This window comes from Colletotrichum graminicola, assembly GCF_000149035.1.
Source record: "Colletotrichum graminicola M1.001 genomic scaffold supercont1.86, whole genome shotgun sequence".
Lineage (NCBI taxonomy): Eukaryota > Fungi > Ascomycota > Sordariomycetes > Glomerellales > Glomerellaceae > Colletotrichum > Colletotrichum graminicola.
In genome coordinates, this window is record NW_007361090.1 from 59,169 (window position 1) to 78,705 (window position 19,537).

The 19,537-nt window shown below is 57.4% G+C and overlaps 6 protein-coding genes across 6 annotated transcripts; 4 read left to right on the forward strand and 2 right to left on the reverse strand.

The window, feature by feature from the left end:
* Window positions 1-1,436: 1,436 nt before the first annotated feature.
* On the forward strand, window positions 1,437-1,718 carry GLRG_11410 (uncharacterized protein; the record flags this gene model as incomplete). Its single annotated transcript, XM_008102094.1, has 2 exons — window positions 1,437-1,527; window positions 1,588-1,718. The coding sequence occupies 2 exons, from the start codon at window positions 1,437-1,439 to the stop codon at window positions 1,716-1,718; spliced, it is 222 nt and encodes a 73-aa protein (XP_008100285.1).
* A 2,158-nt stretch (window positions 1,719-3,876) lies between these two features.
* GLRG_11411 (microtubule associated protein) lies at window positions 3,877-8,576 on the forward strand (the record flags this gene model as incomplete). The annotated part of the gene is made up of 2 exons (XM_008102095.1): window positions 3,877-7,323; window positions 7,398-8,576. 2 exons carry the CDS (start codon window positions 3,877-3,879, stop codon window positions 8,574-8,576), a joined length of 4,626 nt encoding a protein of 1,541 aa, XP_008100286.1.
* A 1,035-nt stretch (window positions 8,577-9,611) lies between these two features.
* GLRG_11412 (uncharacterized protein) lies at window positions 9,612-11,182 on the forward strand (the record flags this gene model as incomplete). The annotated part of the gene is made up of 2 exons (XM_008102096.1): window positions 9,612-10,062; window positions 10,119-11,182. 2 exons carry the CDS (start codon window positions 9,612-9,614, stop codon window positions 11,180-11,182), a joined length of 1,515 nt encoding a protein of 504 aa, XP_008100287.1.
* Window positions 11,183-11,699: 517 nt separating this feature from the next.
* GLRG_11413 (uncharacterized protein) lies at window positions 11,700-12,567 on the reverse strand (the record flags this gene model as incomplete). The annotated part of the gene is made up of 2 exons (XM_008102097.1): window positions 11,700-12,158; window positions 12,367-12,567. The coding sequence occupies 2 exons, from the start codon at window positions 12,565-12,567 to the stop codon at window positions 11,700-11,702; spliced, it is 660 nt and encodes a 219-aa protein (XP_008100288.1).
* An 827-nt stretch (window positions 12,568-13,394) lies between these two features.
* Window positions 13,395-13,955, reverse strand: GLRG_11414 (uncharacterized protein; the record flags this gene model as incomplete). Its single annotated transcript, XM_008102098.1, has 1 exon — window positions 13,395-13,955. One exon carries the CDS (start codon window positions 13,953-13,955, stop codon window positions 13,395-13,397), a length of 561 nt encoding a protein of 186 aa, XP_008100289.1.
* A 3,800-nt stretch (window positions 13,956-17,755) lies between these two features.
* Window positions 17,756-19,368, forward strand: GLRG_11415 (uncharacterized protein; the record flags this gene model as incomplete). Its single annotated transcript, XM_008102099.1, has 5 exons — window positions 17,756-17,791; window positions 17,858-18,364; window positions 18,419-18,496; window positions 18,558-18,605; window positions 18,670-19,368. 5 exons carry the CDS (start codon window positions 17,756-17,758, stop codon window positions 19,366-19,368), a joined length of 1,368 nt encoding a protein of 455 aa, XP_008100290.1.
* Between the last annotated feature and the right edge of the window lie 169 nt (window positions 19,369-19,537).

Consider the following 19,537-nt stretch of genomic DNA (forward strand, 5'->3'; position numbering starts at 1 on the left):
AACTTCTCTCCTACTAGTTTCGGTTCTTCTCAATTCCCTTATTTGTCTGAACGAATTTCAGCATCCCCATAAATGTCAGACTATAACGATTTTGCTACCTGAGCCCAAGTTGGTCCACGATACTCAGAGACCGAACTAATATAATAGTCCTTGACACCTACAACATATTATAATCTGATCGGGCGTCAAGATTAACTATTTTGAAATCCCGATGACGGAAGTTGATCAAAATGGATGGGACTACTCCGAAATTTATTATACCGGTCACAGAATGTCAACAACGTTGGGGGGGGGGGGGGCGAGCAACATGTCGCCGGATGCATGTCTTTCGGTTTGCTAAGCTCGCCATGTGCCAAGTGCAGGGGGGCGGGGCCTATCCTCCATCCAGGCTCTTTCGCCAAGAGGGTCTCTGGACAGTCTCGGGAGAAAAGGCAGTGTGCAAGACCCCTTTTCTTGGCACCCTGGGTCTTTTCTTAGAACACAAAGCTTGATACCTGGCAAGCTTGGATGGCCTCTTTTCGCCTCTCGTGGGGGGAGCAGCGAGAGATGGAGGGGGGAATGACAACAACAGATTGCCGCTGCAGAGGCACGGTCTATCAGGAACCCTGCCCCTTGACGGCCGTTGACGCGATGGTGGTGGACGCACCAGACCGGTTTTCTAGGCCGGCGAAGCTTGTTTTTCGTGCTGTTCGTCGGCTTTGAAAGCTTGGATCGCTTGGATCTCGTCCTTTTCTTGTCTTGTCGAGTAACCACTGTGGGAGGCTGTACAGTAGCAGCGGCGAATCGCTTCGTGGTGCCGGGTCGGAGCATTGGCATGATCCGAGAAGCTTCGCCGCTCAGATAAGGCCCCTCCTCTGTCGTCTCATGTCGTTCTGTCGTTCGCTGGGTTCGTCAATCGTCAATGTGGTTGCGAATCGATGGGATCCAAGTGTGATGGAGGCATTGGTCGCCGATGACGTAGCAACAACCACCACCGATTGCGCCTTCTTGGCGGATAGGCAGGAAAACCACCTTACACATAGGCAGGCAGGGTGGTGTAAGGCAGGTACCTACGTCTCGCTCCCCCGTCCAAAACCGGGAACCTGTGGGCCATATGCGGTACGTACTCGTTCGTGTACGTACAAGCCGCCAGGGGAAGTAGTGGGAAGGAACCGTCACACATGCTCACATTTGGCGGCGAGATTAGGTCATGGTGGGTAAGTGCGATGGGGGAAGCGGGGGAGGGGTCCTTCCTCGTGGACTGCGTGCGTTCGTTTTCCCGCTTGAGATGACGGAAGGCTTGGCCGTGGAAGGGCATGGTGTGAATAAACGTGTATATAAAGACTGAAAAGGTGCTCGCTCAAGTGAGAGTTGAATGCATAAACCATCAAGCTCACATCAATCATCTTCAACTCAAAAAACCATCCATCTTCAAGTACCTCCCCAACTTCATCACAATGGATCAGATCAAGAACCTCGCCGGCGGAAGCAACGGCGCCTCCAACACTGCCGGTGCCGGTCAGCAGAAGCAGGACCCCGTTGACAAGGGTGAGTCGTCTTCTCATCACCTAGAGTGCAACGAGGACCATACTGACATTCACCCCCAAGTCTTCGACTTCGGCTCCAAGAAGGCTGGCCACGACTTTAGCCCCAGCACCGACGAGAAGATCACCGACGCCGGCCGCGGCGTCTACGAGAAGGTGACCGGAAAGAAGGTCAACCCAAAGATCTCCAACTAAATGTATACCACTGTATCGGGTTTAATGACGACATTGAATTAGTGCTATGAGAAATGGTCCTGTAGCATAGAACTACACCAATTTTAATGACAGGATTTGTACTTCATTATGAATGCGTGTGATATGCTGTGATCCCCAGTTCATAAGCAACCCTGTTGCGGCGGCCGCTAGACGGATCTCCATCGGCAGAGGATACTCGGGTTATTAGCTCAGTATGGCCAGCATGCCAAAGCTTAAATGACGTGATCGCTTGGCTGGAGTCCGATGAATAGCACGCACATGAGGTTGCGTCCGCTTGCGATGTCGCTATCGAAGAGTTAGGGTTTATGCACTGCATCGTGGGGGTCATCTTTGGAAGGGGGGAGGGGGTGTCATAGTGAGGAATGGTTTGCTCGGTCTTTTTTACATCATTTCTTCCTCATCTGTTTTCTAGTGCGTACGATTCACTTGGCTTGACGTGTCTAGCCTGACGAGAGGGTGGGAGAAGATAGTGTGTTAACCAAAAGTGTCATTCTGACGGCCAGCCAAGCCCCTGCAGCCACAAGGATGGAGATAGAGTTGAATAGATGCCCCCTATCTCCTGCATCTCGCGGATGGGAGCGCAACTCGACAAGCGCACGAGTGTGAGGGATGGCGGACGGATGGACAGAAGGGCCCACTCGGCGGATAATGCGGCCGGGCAGGAAGATATGGCTTATGCCGTCGCCGGGGACTGGCTTGGAGCTCCGTCATTGGCCGGCGGGGTATCTTTCGGATGCACCACGGTGTCCCCCGGCCGCCCGGAGTCACAAGCCCGTGTTTTTGCTCGTACAGATACGAAGTACGCCATATAAGGGGGAGAGGAACCACATGAAGAGCAGTATACACAAAGGCATCTTCCACTAGCACCCTTTAAGAAGAGGTGGCACGGCAACGAGACGAGGAATAGGGGTTGGAAGAGTACGTACCTCTGCAATACGATTAAAAAAATAGGGAAAGAAAGAAGGGGGGAAAAAAAGGACAGGAGGGAAAGTGTGCTTGATTCTTTGAATGGTTTTCTGAGGACCGAGCGCAGCGGCACACCCCGGTCAATCGGGGTATCCAATCAATACAATCTGCTGCTACGTATAGGTAGCTCTGCGTTAAGTTGCGTTGCATCCATCCAACAGCAAAATCCTCAGGCAATTCGTTGCAGCAAATCGCAGCGTCTCTTTCTTCGTACGTGCGGGTGATTCTGTACGCAGTACATGTGTTTTTCGCTGGATTGGCCGAGTGCACCTGCCTCCCTGCCATCACGTTTTCCTGCCAGCCGCACCGCACCTCCTTTTCTCGACAGACCGCGCTTAAAAGCCCAGACCTCCTTCCAACCAAAGGTGACAGTCGAACCAAAGCAGAAAGGGCAACAACCCAAGGTACGTGCTCTTTCTCCATCCCCTCTCGCTCTTGCTCTTGCCCAGCCGGTACGGTACTGTCTACGGTACCTAGTATGTATGTGTACATGCCCATCCCATATATCCGTAGAGGGAGTTCCATGTATCGTACGTACCCATCTCGGTAGGTATACAGTCAGGCAGGTAGCTGCCTACCTACCTAGGTACCTACCTACTTATCTACATAACCTTTCGACGGTATCATGTACCGTACCGGGACAGTATCCACGCGCGGCATCCATGGTCCATCGCTCATCCAATCCATCCTTTCCCACCCAATACCGGGCCACTGGCATACTTCCACCAACACATCCTGCATTGCACACGCACAGGCTCCGTGCCACACGTCGCATACCCGCTCAGATACGCCCGCAAATGCTGTCAATGGGCCGGGAAAGGGAACGACAGAGAGAGGGAAAAGCACAAAAAAAAAAGTCTGACACTCATTTACTAGCTAATAGTCAGCTGCTTTGACTTCATTCGACTTCATCCACTTGAGAACCTCATCGGTCAACGGAACATATCCCGACACACCTAATCAACAACATCCCTCCTTCTCCTATCCTCCTCCTCCTTTGCCGCCGCCGCCGCTGCCGACAACGACTCGACTCGAGCCCCGAACCCAAAACGGCTACTCGTTACCTCGTGGACCGTCGACCGTCGACCAACCCCCCTCGACCGAGACAAAGGAAACCTGTCCTGCTCAGCTAACCGAATGCATCCTCCGATCCGTGCAGCCATCGTCCACCATGGAACCTGAGGAGAACAGGCCCTCGAGCCCATCCACCCGCGACGGCCACCACGACGACGCCGATAACCGCCCGACCACCGCTCTGCGTGTCGATGGCGACGACCAAGACGATGCCTCGTTCCTCCATCATCCCGAAAACGCCTCCGCTCACCAGTCGCAAAACAACAAGACCCCGAACGAGGACCCCTCCGACGACGGTGGGCCTGGTCAAGAACACAGCCATAACCTTGACCGCGACACCGACACCGACCCAGACACCGGCCGCAAGACCCCCCTTTCCAAGCCGCCTGCCGGCCCCGATCCCTCAAACGAATCCATGCTCCCTCCCCCACGACCTCAAACCTCTGCCGTCCCCGACACCAGCTTCGTCGAGGGCGCCACCTTTGACGACTCTCGTCATGGCGACTCTTTGGCCGAGTCTGCCGTCCGCGCCCATCTCCAGGACGTCGAGTCGAGCTTCGTCTCCCGCCTCTCTCCCATCCCAACCATAACCCACGAGGGCACCGACGACACCTACCTCTTCGACGGCGCCGCTTCGTCCGCAAGGTCCCCTGCACCCGCGAGACAACCCCCTGCCAGCCCCAGTCCCATCCCCCGTCCGAGGCCCGAAGCGAACCACGACGACGACGACGACTCGGCCATGTCCAACATGAATAACCTCTCTGAGCTGCGGCCCCAAGACTCTGCCTCTGCTGACGTCTCCAACACGACGTCCTCCCTCGAAACCATGTCCTCGTCGCCCGCCGCCGCCGCCGCCGCCCGCACCATTTCCAGGGCTTTGTCCAGCGCCAGCGGCCGCACCGACAAGCTGTCGCTGGCGCCCATCCCGGCCGAGCATACAGACGACGATATTTCCTTTTCTCGCGCAGAGTCCCCCGCCGGCTCCCCCTCCACCACCTTGCGCAGCAAACAGTCCGATGGAAGCATCCATGGTGACCCCGTCGATGCCGGCAGCACACCGGGGCATGCCCTGAGCTACGGCACGCGGCCTAAGTATCTGCGAAGTCGCGTCACCAGCCAGCGCTCCTCTGTCTCCTCCTTCGTCACCAACCCAGATACCCACGATGATCTCGAGAGCGACGGCACCGCCAACCTGGGCGTCGACTTTGCCATGCATTCGGCCGGCGCTGCAACCACGTCGAGCCTGCCCCGTAGCCTCAGTAGCATACTGTCACGCTCCGTGAGCATGGGCAGCATGGTCTCCGGCATGGACGACCAGGACCCGCTACCCAACCAGCTCGAGACGCTCGAAGAGGCCGAGAACGCCTTCACGCCGCGGCGGCCGAGGCGAAACGAAGACCTCCTCGCCACGCCGAAACCCTCCAAAGAGAACCTCACCGCCCCCACCGACACCGTCATCGCCCGGCACGTTAGAAACGTGCACGTGCCCGAGTCCCTGGCCAAGGAATACAGGACCAAGAGCGGCTTCGTGACGCCCAGGAAGCCCTCGGACATGCCCCTCGGCGCTTCCACCAGGTCTGGTAAGAACCTGACGCTCAAGGAGCAGAGCAGCACCATCGAGCGGCTGTCCAAGGAGAATTTCGACCTCAAGCTCAAGGTCATGTTCCTCAGCGACCGCCTCGACAAGTTATCCGAAGAGGGTGTCAAGGAGATGATTTCGGAGAACGTCGAGCTCAAGACGAACCTCGCCGTCATCCAACGCGACAACAAGGCACTGCGGAGGAGGGTCAAGGAGCTGGAGAAGCAGCTCAAGGAGGACCAGGACCGACCCGGCACGGCCAAGAGCGGCGGCTCGTCCAACGACAGCTCCTCCGACCAGGATGCCCAGGAGCGCGAGGAGGAGCTCATCTACTTGCGCGAGCGCGTCGAGGAGTACGTCACCGAGATCGAGAGGCTTCGCAACGACAGCATGGCAAAGGAGGCAGAGAAGCGCAAGCTGAGCGAGGTCGTCAGGTCGCTGGGCGAGAGGACGAGCGGTAACCTCGGCACCCAGGAAGAGGCGGATGTCTGGAAGGATCTTCTCGAGCAGGAGACGGCACGGCGCGAGCAGTCTGACGAAGACAACCGCAAGCTCCGCGACGAGATCTTCCGCATGAAGCAGGAAATGAGCAGCGGCCACGGCGGCCTGCACCACACGACCAACATCTACAACATCACCAAGAAACCCAGACAGACGTCACCCAGCCGCCCCGTGTCTGGCCTCTCGGGAGACCACGAGACCAACGGCGGTTTCAGTGCCGCCAGCACGTTGGTCGAGGAACTGCGCAGGGAGAGTGAGCAGCTGCGGCACGAGAATGCCGAGCTGCGACGCGAAGTCGGCGCGCAGACCTCGATGCTTACGTCGAGGAACCGCGAAAAGGAACGTCTTTACCAGGAGATTGAGGATCTCAAGATGGCACAACGGCGGGGAGGCCCTGCGCCGTCGACAATCGACTCTCTCCTGGATCGTTCGGCATCGCGGGCCGGTGCGCATCGCAGGTCCATATCACGCGTGAGCGCCAGTAGGACTCAGATAACAGAGGTTGACGAGCTGGAGCGTGAAGAGCTCGAGAACAAGCTCGCCGAGACGCGCGACAAGATCAGCGAGATCAAACTGCAGAACCAGGAACTCCAACGAGAGCTAGAGGGTTGCATGGCCGACTTCGAGACCGCAGTCGAGGGCAAGAGGGAGGCAGAGGAAATTGCTGTTGCCCTCCAGGAGGACCTGGACAACGCCATGAACGACCTTGTGGCGCTGCAGGCCGAGCGAGACGAGGCGCTCAGGGAGCAAGCCGACATGGAGACGGAGTTTGAGGCGCTGCGGAAAGAGGCACAAGAGGAGATTGACGCCCTCGAAGGCGAGGCAGACCAACGCAACGACGAAATCCAGAGACTCCAGCACGAGCTCAACGACAGGACCGAAAACTTTGATGCACTGCAGGAGGAGATGCGTAAGATGAGCGAGGCCCTGGTGGGACTGGAGGACGAGCAGGCTGCCAAGATCCGCAGGATACAGCAGCTGGAGCAAGAGCTCGCGGACGCTAACAAGGAGTCCGAGGAGCTCGAGAACAAGCTGCTCGAGTCCAACGACAAGGCGCAGCGGCTCAGTGTGCAACAAGAGTCCAGCCAGGGCGAGATCGCCTTCCTCCGCGAGGAGCAGGAGGGCGACAAGATCCGCATCGGCGATCTCGAAGCGGCACTCGCCAACACCGAGCAGAGCTTACGCGACGAACGCGACAGGGTCAAGGAGCTCGAGCAACGCCTCGCGACGGAGCGCCGGCAGCACGAGATGGTCTCCAACCAGGAGAAGGAGGAGGTGCAGCAGTTCGTCAACGAAATTAACCGCGAAATGTCGGCGGCCAAAGACGAAGCTCGGAGGTTGCGTAAGAGTCTTACCTCACGCGAAGTCGAAGCGACCGAATGGAAGGAACGGCTCATGGAGCTGGAGAACAATCTCAGAGAGGCACTGGGCGATCTTAACGGGACGCGTTCCAGCCTACTCAAGGTGAGCGAGACACGAGGCTCTAAATGTGTGATTTTTTGTCTTCGTGCCACTGACGAGGGGACTATAAAAACCAGTCGATTGCCAAGCTCCAGCGCGAGCTCGAGAACACGGTCCGCGAGCTGGACACCACCAAGGCGTCGCTTGTCGAGAAGGACCGCCTCATCAAGCAGCGCGACGCGCTGCTCGAATCCCACGGACTGGAGGCCCGCAAACTCTCAGGAGAGCTCGAGAAGGAGAGGCAAGCGCACCGCACGACGAGGAACCAGTTCGAGACGTTCCAGACTAGGCACGTTCACGTGTCCAACACGGCCAGCACGCAAGAGCAGCGCATCTCGGAGCTCGAGTCGGCGCGCGCCCAGGACAAGAAGAGGATGTCGCAGCTCGAGTCGACGTTCAAGGACCAGCTGACGGAGCGAAACAACCTCCTGCTGGTGCTGTGGACGCGGCTCTCAGCCCTCTGCGGCACAGATTGGGCTCATGACAACAGCCTCATTAACGGGCGTGCCCTGCCCTCCCTCGAGGCCGTGGCCACGATGCTGCCTGGCTTCAGCAAAAACCTCATGGCGGCGGTCAAGACGATCGAGACGATGGTTGGCGGCTTCTCGTCCCGCATCAAGGGTGTGGAGCGGGACCTGTGGCGCGAGTACCAGAGTCTCGAGACCAACCTCGAGGCCCGGACGAAGAAGCTGGAGCGGCTAGAGACCATTGTGCGCAACAGTATGACGTCGGGGACCCTCGGGTCGTACGAGCAGGCCAGGATGTCGCGCTTGGAGGACGCCTACCGCCAGCTCAAGGTGGAAAACGCGACGCTGCGGACCGCGCAGGATGTCAGAACCCGGGCCGCCTACTCGGCAACCAACGACCCCAGCGCGGCTGTCCCCGACCCCGCCAGCGGCAGCCCCTCGCCGTCCATCCCCACGGGGCCTCGCGAGCGCGAACGAAAGGGCCGCAAGAGCGAGCGGACGCCGACGATGACGCGCAGCGTCTCGAACCAAACCGTTACGGCGACGACGCCCGGCTCCATCAACCACAACCCATATGAAAGCACGCTCGCAGAGAGGGAGCCGACGGACAACCGATGGATTTTCAAGCTACGCGACCTCGAGAACAAGCTCAAGGCAGAGCGCGAGGGACGCTCGCAGGACCGTAATGCGGCCAGGCAGCGGCTGGGCGGGCTCGAGACGGAGAACCGCGATCTCAGGAGCGAAGTGAGTCGGATACGCAGGGCGAACGGGCAACTGGGAGACAGTTGACGGGGGGGGGGGCAAGCGAGGTGAAGGGATGCGGGGCCCATTTCGTTTGTATTATTTCACCATCTGTATCAACACCAGAGAGCCGGAGTGGGCGGGCGACTTGTTATTTTGTGTTTTGTGCCTTTGTGCCCCTCCCGCTTTCTTCCTCTTTCAGCATCTGTAACGCCAGCAACGATGGATGGTTTTTGCTGGGGATTTGATGGAATTTGCGTGGGCAGGCAGGCCTCCTTTTGGGTACGATAGTCTAATACCAAAGCCCTCTGTCTGGCGTTGTTTGACGGGTCGGACGGACCACGGACATACACACACATATATATATATATATATTTATACCACGTACATGTCGATAAGGCGACCATGGAGTCCCCAAAGTAGCTTACCCAGCCCTGTGGTTAGGGTTAGGGTTAGCATGTTTGGATGCTTTTGTGGTGAGCAACCTCCCCTCTAACCCTTCGGGGTTCCCTCCGCATCGGCTCCACCGCCACCCGACCATTTATCGCAAAGTGATTTGTCCAAGGCCAGATTAGTCTCGAAATCTGGAGAGGATGGATGCATGTCATCATGTGGGTGATCCCTGAGCGTCCCCAACATAGGTATCGGGTGGGCGGCCCCTACCCGCCTATCCCTCCCCGCCCTCGCGATGACGCCCTCACGTCACGGCTTGATGGAGCATGCTAAGACTCTCTGCATGCTTGGCATCGGGATGGCCGTCTTCAGAAGCCCGACGTTGGCTGAAAGAAAGGCACTTGGAAGGTGGCCGGCTTATTGGATACAAGACAAATGGGCTCTCGTCTGCGATGGCGAGTCTTGTGTCTCGGAGGGGGGGGAGCATACATGAGTTGTTGATCTTTGATCTTATGATATACCCTACATATTTGAGTCTTCTTATTGGCACTGGTAAAGCCCACGGTTGAGTCTCGCTGGGCTTTTGTTGTTTTCTGAGAGCTTCGCGAGGTCGAGTTACACAGCGGCCATATAGTCCGTATAATCTACACCATCAAAAACTCGTCCCACGGGGTGCCATACCATAACATCATGTCCCGTCTCGCCGCCCTCCCTCGCCTCCGACCCCAGCACCGCACCGTCATGACGATGGGCGCTGCGGCCACGGCCCACCACGCGCCCAAAAGAGAGGGAGACATCTCGTCCGTCTTCGTCTCCCTCTCGGGCACCGAGCGCGCGCCCCTCCCCGACCGCTTCCGCGCGCTCAAGCGGGACCTCGTCGCCGGGCACGAGGCCGCCGTGGCACAGTCCTGGGGCCGCCTTCTGCGCGCGCTGCGGGAGGAGAACGAGGTCGTCCGGGCCGCGGGGCCGGCCGCGATCCCCAGCGTCGAGTTCCGGGACCTCAAGGCGGGCGTGGCGGCATTGCGGGACGAGATCCGCAAGAGGGGCGCCTTGGTCATCCGAGGCGTCGTCGACGAGGCGGAGGCGAGATCGTATAAAGACGAGATCGAGGCGTACGTGCGCAGGAACCCATCCACCAAGGGTAAGTGTGAACCGTCCCATGGCCACTCGACTTCGACTGACACGGCATGTATCCAGCCTTCCCACCGGATAACCCGCAGGTCTACGAGCTCTACTGGTCCCCCCCACAGATCCGGGCTCGGGCGCACCCTAACATGTTGAAGACGCAGGAGACGCTGATGCGCGAGCTCTGGCACGCGTCGACCGACGCCGCCATCTCGATGCAGCCCTTGACGTACGCTGACCGCCTGCGCTTACGACAGCCCGGCGACGCAACCTTTGCCCTCGGCCCGCACGTCGATGGCGGATCCGTGGAGCGCTGGGAGCGGGACGGGTATGGCCGCGGCGGCACCTACGACGCCGTCTTCCGTGGCGACTGGGAGGCCTACGACCCGTGGGACGCGACGGCGCGCGTCGGAGCCGTGCAGGACCTGTACAACGGCGCCGGCGCGTGCAGCATGTTCCGCATGTTCCAGGGGTGGCTGAGCATGAGCGCGTGCGGGCCGCGCGAGGGCACTCTACTGGTGAACCCGCTCGTCCAGCTCTCGACGGCCTATTTCCTGCTGCGGCCGTTCTTCCGGCCGCGGCGGGAGGTTCGGGAGATGACCTCGGGGGCTGCCGACGGCGCCGAGGGCTTCCTGGCCGAGGACAACTGGGCGTTCGCAGGCGGAGAGGCGATGAGCAGCGAGCTGCAGGGTGCGACGCCGGGCCACTGCCAGGAGCTGAGCGACGCGCTGCACCCGCACCTGCGACTCGGCGGCGGCACGATGGTCCACGTCCCGCGGATCCGGCCCGGAGACTACGTCGCGTGGCATGGGGACCAGGTGCACGCCGTCGACGCGGTGCACCGCGGCGCGGGGGACTCGAGCGTGCTGTACGTGCCCGTGTGCCCGGCGACGGATCTCAACGTCGCATACCTGGCGCGGCAGCGGGAGGCCTTCCTCTCGGGCCTTCCGGGGCCGGATTTCCCCGGCGGAAAAGGGGAGAGCGAGCACGTCGGGCGGCCCGGGGAGGAGGCCGTCAGGGGCGCGGAGGCGAGGCGGGCGATGGGACTGGAGAGGCTGCTGCTGCCGGCTGAGGGGGGGGAGGGACGCGGCGAGCGGGAGCTGATCGAGAGGGCGAACCGAGTACTGGGGTTCTGAAACTAGCGGTGAGACAGGGGGTAAGGTTTTCGGAATGTAAGGGACGGTGGTGCCGAGGTAGTCCATGAGACAGATAGAAAGACAGACAGATAGCAGGGAGAACGTACGAGACAGATGTCTTTGATGCCATCTGTGTGCGTGCGCAACGTCCTCTTGACCGTGACAGTGATGGGGGTGAAACTACGGCGTCCATTGTCTCGATACTCCTGGCTGGCTGGTGCCATTGACCAGGAACAAGATAGAGAGACATGAAGACGCAAGTGTTCACTCGGCCGGCGCGAAATTGGCCATAAGGGGGTGAGTCTGTCCGACACACCGCCATCCCTCACTCCAGTTGACCGGAATCCCAAGACGGTCAACTGGTCTCCCTCTACAGTCGCTACCGCCCAGTCCGACCCAGAAATATGAGACGGCAACTCCCTATATGATTTGTGAATCCAAGTACATGTCTATAGCCGAGGTATCTAAAGCCCAATCCCTTGACCTCCCCTTCCCCCCTGGCACGCAGTCCCTCCCCTCACGAGTCCGCCGCCTTCTTGCGCAGGACCCAGCCATAGTAATCAAACGCGCTCTCCCCGCCCTCCAGCACCTCCATGTCGAGGTCCCACGACGCGCCGGCGGCCTCGAGCAGCGGCCGGATGAAGTGCGGCTGGCGGTAGGTGACGTAGAGGAAGACGCCGGCGGCGGGCCGCAGGGCGCGGTGGACCTCGCGCAGGTACCGCGCCGTGTTGTCGCGGACGTCCGGCGGCGGCGACCACGGGCTGCCGTGGATCATGGCGTCCATGGTGCCCTTGTCGAAGGCGACGTCGACGGAGCCCGTGGGCGCGGCGTCGGGCATGTCGCGGACGTCGGCCCAGCGCCACTCGATGCCGTCGACGGCGGCGTGGCGCGCCGCCATGAGGTCGACGACCACGGTGGAGAAGTCGAGGCACAGCTGGTTCCGGTAGCCGCGCTCGGCGAGGTCGGCGGGGATGGTCTGGTGGTGTTAGCGCGTGCGTGTGTGTATGTATGTGTGTGTGTGTGTGTGTGTGTGTGTGTGTGTGTGTGTGTGAGTGTATTTGTGTGTGTATTTGTGTATATTTGTGTAAAAGACGAGTTCAGAGAGTGAGATGGGCGGTTCGAGTGTGTGATATAAGTTGAAACAATGAGTACAGGGAATGAGTGAGTGAGGGTGAGCAACGTACACTATCGCCGGACCCGAGGTGCATGATACGCGGCGCCGACTCCGGGGGTATCTGAGAGAAGAGGTGCCTTTGGAAGAAGGGCTCGAGGGCGGCAAAGGTGCGGAACCACTCGTGCGTCGGGTTCGAGCCGTCCGACTTTGTGTACCGCTCGTTCCAGAACTCGGGCGTGGCGAGGGCCTCAGCCTCGCCGGGTTCGCCCATCTTGTGTGCGAGGCGGATGATTGAGGTGTGCCGAGTTGTGAGTGTAAAGTGTTCAATGTGAGATGAGCCCGCGGGAGGTGAGTGAGAAGGTACTGCGTCGATGAGCCGACGATGAGTGAGCGAGTGAGTGTTGAGTGTGTGTGTACTCGGCGGGGTAAAATCAAAGTCAGTCATGGTGGGGGCGGGGCACACTCTTGAATTGAAAATGTTTAATTGGCTAGAGACAGACGGCTGTGACAGTGGGTGAGAATCCCCACGTCCCGATCCTCAGGTGAGGGGTTCATGATGATGTTGACGATGCTCCTGATGCCTCTTGATGATGAAGATGGGCGGTGTAACTTGAGACTCGGGAACACGCACAACCCGTTCTGAGTCTATTTGCTCCATCGTTCCTCACCCTGTCCTTCTCCTCCCGCTAGTCGCACTCATCAGTCCTGAAACGAACCCGTCGCATTCATGTTCATTTATACACAGTCATCAACGGCGAGTCATGGTACGAAATTCCGGGGGCAGCCACATGGGACACTTGGAGCTCCTCGAGCGGATGCCCATCCATACGTACCAGCTAGGGAGGGTCACATGGTGAAATCCATGTGGGTTGGGCAACTCACACATCGTCACTAGTGGTCCTGTCCTCGCGGGGGGGGGGTGCAGGTAAGAAGTAGTCAACTCGCGCATCTGATCTTGCTGACTTGTTCAATTCATTTAATTCATACTATTTATTTTTTGTATTCTTCCATGCTCTAATCCCAGGAACCCCCTCCGGGCGTCATCATGTGACGATGATTTCCCCTCCTCTCGCCACGTTTGCGTTCCCCCCCTCGGTTTTACTGCTGCTGCTGCTTCTGGTGCGCCTCGACAAAGGGGCCCATGAAAGGGGTGAGGTAGTCGCTCTTGCCGAGCTCGAGGCCCTTGGCGCGCAGGATGCAGTAGGCCGTCTGGATGTGGAAGAAGAAGTTGGGCATGCCGAAGGCGACGACGTAGTCGCGGGCGCGGATCTGCATCTCGCCCTTGCCGGAGCCGAGGCCGAGGGGCACGAGGGCGTCGGTGCGGGCCTCGAAGGTCTTGGGGTCGGCCGCCTCGACCAGGGCAATGGTCTCCTCGACGCGCTTGCGCAGGTCGCCGAGGCCGGCAAAGTCCTTGCCCCAGGCCAGGGGCTCGGTGCCCTGGACGCGGGTGACAATCTTCATGGCGCAGTCGGCGGCGACGAAGTACTGGAACGAGAAGGGGAGCATGTCGATGTTGTCGGCGAGCTTCCACCCGAGGATCGAGTCGGCGGCGATGGACTTTTCCGCCGCATAGGCCTCGGCCTTGCTCAAGAGGTTGAGCAGCGTCTTGAGACCCGCGAGGAGGAGGGGGACAGTGGCATCGTGAAGATTGTAAGTCATGGTTGCGGTTTTGGTGTTTGCCGGTTGTTTATGGTGTATGGGGTATGGGGTATATGGTTCTGTTCGTAGATGAGCGTGAATTTCCAACAGTCAAGACGTGGAAGTCATGGAGCTAGCTATATATGTCCTCGCCACCCCTCCCGAAACATCTGGGAACCCGGTGGAAACGTAGTCCGCCGCAACCTCGCACTTGGTCTCGAAAGAGCGGTGGGACTGATAGCTCTGCCCAGATACACGACGAGCCCGAGTGGGGTGGGTGCGGGACGGCGATCGGGCGTTTCTGTCGAGTTCGACGGGCGGGTCTCGGTTGACTAATGTGCGCTTTGCCGGTTGGACACTCGACGTAGCAGCCGTGACACTGGCCTTTTGTTTTGTTGTGTGAGTGTGTGTGTGTGTGTGTGTGTGTGTGTCCTTTTTGGTCCCGGATCTAACAGGGGAGGCCGAGTTTTCATCATCATCAGCTTCTTCATCTTTATCGTCATCACCATAATCAGATGATCCAAGTCACCAGGATCAACCTGAGCACGTTGAGTCGGAGCACGTTGGGTGTTCCTTCACGAGGCACCGCCGGCTTCTTTCTGACGGGCAAATGATACACACACACTCGCACCTACGAAGACGCACAAGGAACCGACACAAGAGGTAACAGACAAAGTGCCATGTGGAGTAGGATCGCTTTACACCCCGGACGGGGCCTCGGCCAAGATCCTCTGCCGCGCTGACAAATGCGAAATGTTTGCTTGTCCGTTCATGCCTTGTCCGACTGATACTCCGCCGCACCGACGCAAAAGCCCGCTGTCGAGTCGTGGTCCTACAGGCGGCTCGGACGGGATTTGCATCGCAGCGAATCATGGATGCCCGCTAACGGAGGGGGAAGAGAAACGTGGCGCTGAGAAATCCACCAGAAAACGAGGCTCCAAAAGAAATAGAGGGGGGGGGCCGTGTGAAGCATTGCAGATGTCACCGGCAACATGGCCCCCTTTCACCCTCTCTTTCTCCCCCTCTCTCCAGGTTAGACCAGATAGAGCTGATGAGAGTAAGTAGCACACGCAAGTGACGGCCAATCGGGCGTTTCCGTGGACAACGGCCCCAGAAGCTTAAATCAACGATGGAAACCCAAGTTGAATTGGGGGCTCATTGACGGGTTCGTCATGGTGAGAGTTGATTGCGTGATTCCCATCGCGGCTGGGCGGCGAGAAGGGCGTCTGCTCGCGGCTCCTTTGGAGGGGGGGGGGAGGGGAGGAAAGATTCCCCCAGTGCCGCCACCCACACTGCAGACTGTAGGGCATGAAACGAAAGCGCAGGGTTGCAGGGACGATCCCGCAGGAAAATAACGCTGCTTTGTAATCGACGAGGGAATGGAAATAAACCTAAATCCGTGTGCCATCGGACGAAACCGGCCCAACTCCGCTCTGACCGCCTCCGGCGCCATTCGGCCGGCCCGTCCCGGTCACACACGCACACACACACAACGGCGTTAGTGTCGTTCCCCATAATAGGTGTTTGTGATCCATGAGGCCTTATTCCGTATCTCTTGAAGATTACTCGCTGAAGTGCCGTCCTCCCCTGCCTGCGGTTCGCCGTGGACCGTCGGTATGTGCATTAGGGCAGCATACGTACCTCTAACGGTCCTAGCCGAAGGCGCTGTCGAATGTCAGTATACCGGACTTCATCTGGTCTTAGTCCTGCCTGTCTTGAAGAAGAAGTTTGATCGTGCCAGGCTCGCCGGCGGAGTCGGTGTCGATACATGTCTGTGGCCCCCCCGGGGACCGAGTAGCACGAAGAAATCAAGAAAGGGAGATACTGAAACGCAGAGAGAACGGTCTTCAAGAGGGAGCAAAGAGGTAGGACATGCCATGCTCCCCCATCACTTCATCCTCGCACTCGAAGCGCGAAAGTGTCGCGAGAATGCCGCGCCAATATGACTGCTAAATTTAAATCAGAGGCACCCGAGCTCCCCACTCACCTGCGGTCCCTAGGATGCCTTCAATAACATCACAATGCAGAAGAAAGCAACAGACAGAGACCCCTGCCTCTTCCACTGCAAGGGTTGTTTGATGAGTGCATTTCCCCTGGCCGGTGAATAGTGGTTTGGCCAGTCGGGTTCCTCTGTTTGTCTCCCGATCTCGAAAGTAATGACGCTAGCAAACTGCAAGCATCTCGGGCCACCTGAAATCTGCGCCCTGCCTCGCGAGATTACGAGCATTGTTGGCTGCCCGGTCTCAGCTGTTTTCCCACCGTGTTTTTGTGTGATTGTGTACGAGTTGGAGCTTAAGAGAAGGCATATTTCACTAGCATTAAGGGTTGATTAACCTCGCCCTTTCTTAGACTCGACAAGACCGGAAACTCCCATCTACACCAAACAACACTTTGCACAGCTCGTGAAGCTCGTCTAGTGTAGCTCTGGTGCCCCAGCAGATCATGGAAGAAAAGGGGGGAGCGGAGACGGGATGCAGGGGAAGCTTACCCGGGCTTCGCAACTTTCTTTTTCCAGGGTTTAACCCCACATATAACTCTCCAATGAGTCGTTGTGGCCATGCAGCGATGCGAGAGAAACATGACGGAAATCCTCTACTCGACAGATAACCTCCAAAGCTATCTAGGTGTCCGTGGATGAACCTATATGTACCCCAGAATGACGAGGCCGAACGCCATAGTACTTGCACGTGTTCCCAATGGCTGTGGCCCTTGAGTCTGAGAAGCTCCATGTCGAGTGCGGAGAAGCGAAGAAGCGATAGTCTGGAAATAAAGTTGATGGGCGCCGAGAAAATAAGTAATTGCTGGGGAGTTGTCACTAGGCCAGAACACATTAACCGCGTCGTTCGGGAGTTCCGGAGATAATATCGTCAGTGCATCCCATGACCACATAGATATCATAGGCCACTTGACATGAGCTACCGATGATGCAAGTAGTCGATACTGGAGCAGCAAGCCATGGCAATTATGTGCACACGAGTGAGTGCCTGAATACCTGATCTAGAAACAAGAAAACGAAGCCTCGAACGCGTCTCCGAGGGCAACCAACTACACCAAACTTGCATGTCATCTTACACTAGTAACCGGAATGGCTGGCAAGACTGCATGTAAACAGGTTACACTTCGTACAAGAAAAAGGAACAGTACAACCTGGAAAGGGCAACGCGGTGTGATAAGACCCTGGCCCTTGTTTACAAGCCATGTTGAAAGCGGCCGACTCTCGGTTGCAGACGCTGCAATGTCTCGAAAAAGAAACGTGACGGCAGCAGGATTGAACGACTTTTGGCACTTTAGATCAGTCCGTCGCCCCGACGAATGCTACAGGGATAGATTGCAACATCAAGAACAAGGCCCAGATAACAGGTTTGATAGACGTCCCATGCAAGCCCGATCTCTACATGCACCAATCAACTTGAGGCAGTGACCAGGAGTAGAATAGAGTCTAAGTAATAGCTTAACAATAAAAGAATAAAGGGGATCCCAGTGCTCCGTACAAGGCAACATAATATCTGTAGCGACCTGTGTTTGACTTTTTTTCTATTCCAGTTTCCAGCCGAAGAACTTCTTGGTTTATTCTCTACGTCGAAGTAGGGACCATGATGATGGGTTCATTCCGCGCTAACCGTGTCAATTTCTACCCAAGACATTCAGCAGTGGCGGAGAAGATTAACAAGAGTAGATTAAGGATTTCGAGAAAGACCCGAAATGACGAATTCAGAGGCCTCGTGGCGGCACTGGAGAGACAAAAGGTGAACCCGAGCGTTTCTGACTCCGTCAACTCACAGAAAAAGACAGCAGAGTCGCGTACGAATCTCCTTCACCCAATGTCTACGGGCGTCGGTACGACTATGGTCAACCAAGTCAGTGGTTTATATCTCTGTCCACGGTCCTTTCTTGGTCTTGCTTGAACCCGCTGACATGAAAAGGCTCCTATCAGGAGGCCCCCGACAGTCCCAGGTCGCAACAGAGACAGACACAAAAGTCTCCCGGTGACGCCCCCTCCCCCTCCTCTGCGCTTGCCCTCCATGCCTCCGATATCTCGTCATAAGAATATTACCTTTGGCAAGCTTGCTGGTCTACGTCGATCCGCCAGGCCAGCGGCGGCCCTCGCCAACGCGAATATCATGACCCATACGACAGACGAATTCGTTGACCATCAGGACCGCACTATTCTCCCGTCGATAGAGTTCACTCCGTCTAGGGACAGAAACACAGAAGTGCCCGACTCCGAGGCTGACGACGATCGCGAGTCCAGCGTATCGGATGATTCACTGATTGTCCTGCCGCCTACGGAGACCGATAAGCTACTCAATTGGCCCTCCAATAATCAGTCGAGTTCTTCGTCGACCTCTAATGATCAATCGAGTTCTTCCTCGAAGCCCGCTGGTGTAAAGCCAGTCGCTGCCGTTTCCACAAGTAGTACGAAAAGAAAGGTATGACGTTTTGTTACAAACATTCATCCTCAGCCTGCTGATACTTCGTCATAGAGCCCCAAGTCCAAGTCTTCCTCCAAGAGGCGTCCGTCCAGTTCAAAAAAGAAGAAGAAGGTGACGATGAAAACGAATGTAGGCTGTTGTCTCCAACCCCATCCATACGTCTATGATGCAGCATTGACAAGTAAGAAAGGCTTCAAGCAAGGCACAGACTGGTCCCGCAGTAAATACAGGCACAGAGGTACTGTTCATCCCAACGATCATCCATCTGGTCAACGGAAATCTGACACCTTACGAACTTACAGCCTGGTGCCGCAACTGCCAGCCCACCAGCCTCAGGACAGACCGAAGAGCAACGTCGGGCAAACCAGAGCAGCGAAGAATTGACCAAGCGTGCCTTGGCCTACAAAGAGTGCAATGCGCGCGCATTACACGCCCGAAACGTCGCGAAGACCGACGTCGAACTTTCCAAGGCCATGGTGCAGGACTTGGACAACGCCGCGGGTGCCAAGGTGGGATACGACGAGAAGCTCAGGCTCTGGAACAACTCGGCGGTCGAAGCATGTGACACGAGGGAGTTTCGACGCAACTTGAACGAGTTTCTCGCCAAGAACGCCGATTTTCTCGACAAATATGGCAGATACAACCTGTTACGGGACAAGGAACAGATGCAGTGGGACCAGGAAATGAAGCAACGACTTGTCCCAGCAAAGGCATTGGGATGCTTGTCCATGACATTCGAGAACATGAATCAAGCCTTGGATCAGAACATCGCCCTCTTGGATGTGGTGCAGCTCGAGTACCGAGCTCCTGATCTCGAAACCTTGGCGGAGATACCTACCCGGCAGACGATGGCCAAGATGAAATTGGCCGAGGCCGAGGACCGGCTAGTTGCTGCGCAAGAATGGCTTGACGGTATGGTATGGCGAGTTGACGAGTTCTATCCAAAGTGGTTCTGGCAGTGGAAAGAGTCCGCGCCGGCAAATGTAAAAGAGACACTATGAAGTTTGATATCTCCCACAGCCCTGTTTTACTAGTTTCGATTTTCCATTTGCATGAACGACTACAGGGTATTCTGCCCCCTTTCTTCACTTGTTTATTAGGATGTCATAATCACTATTATATCCAACCCACATCCAAACATATCACTAGGCCTAGTCTATTACTACTCTG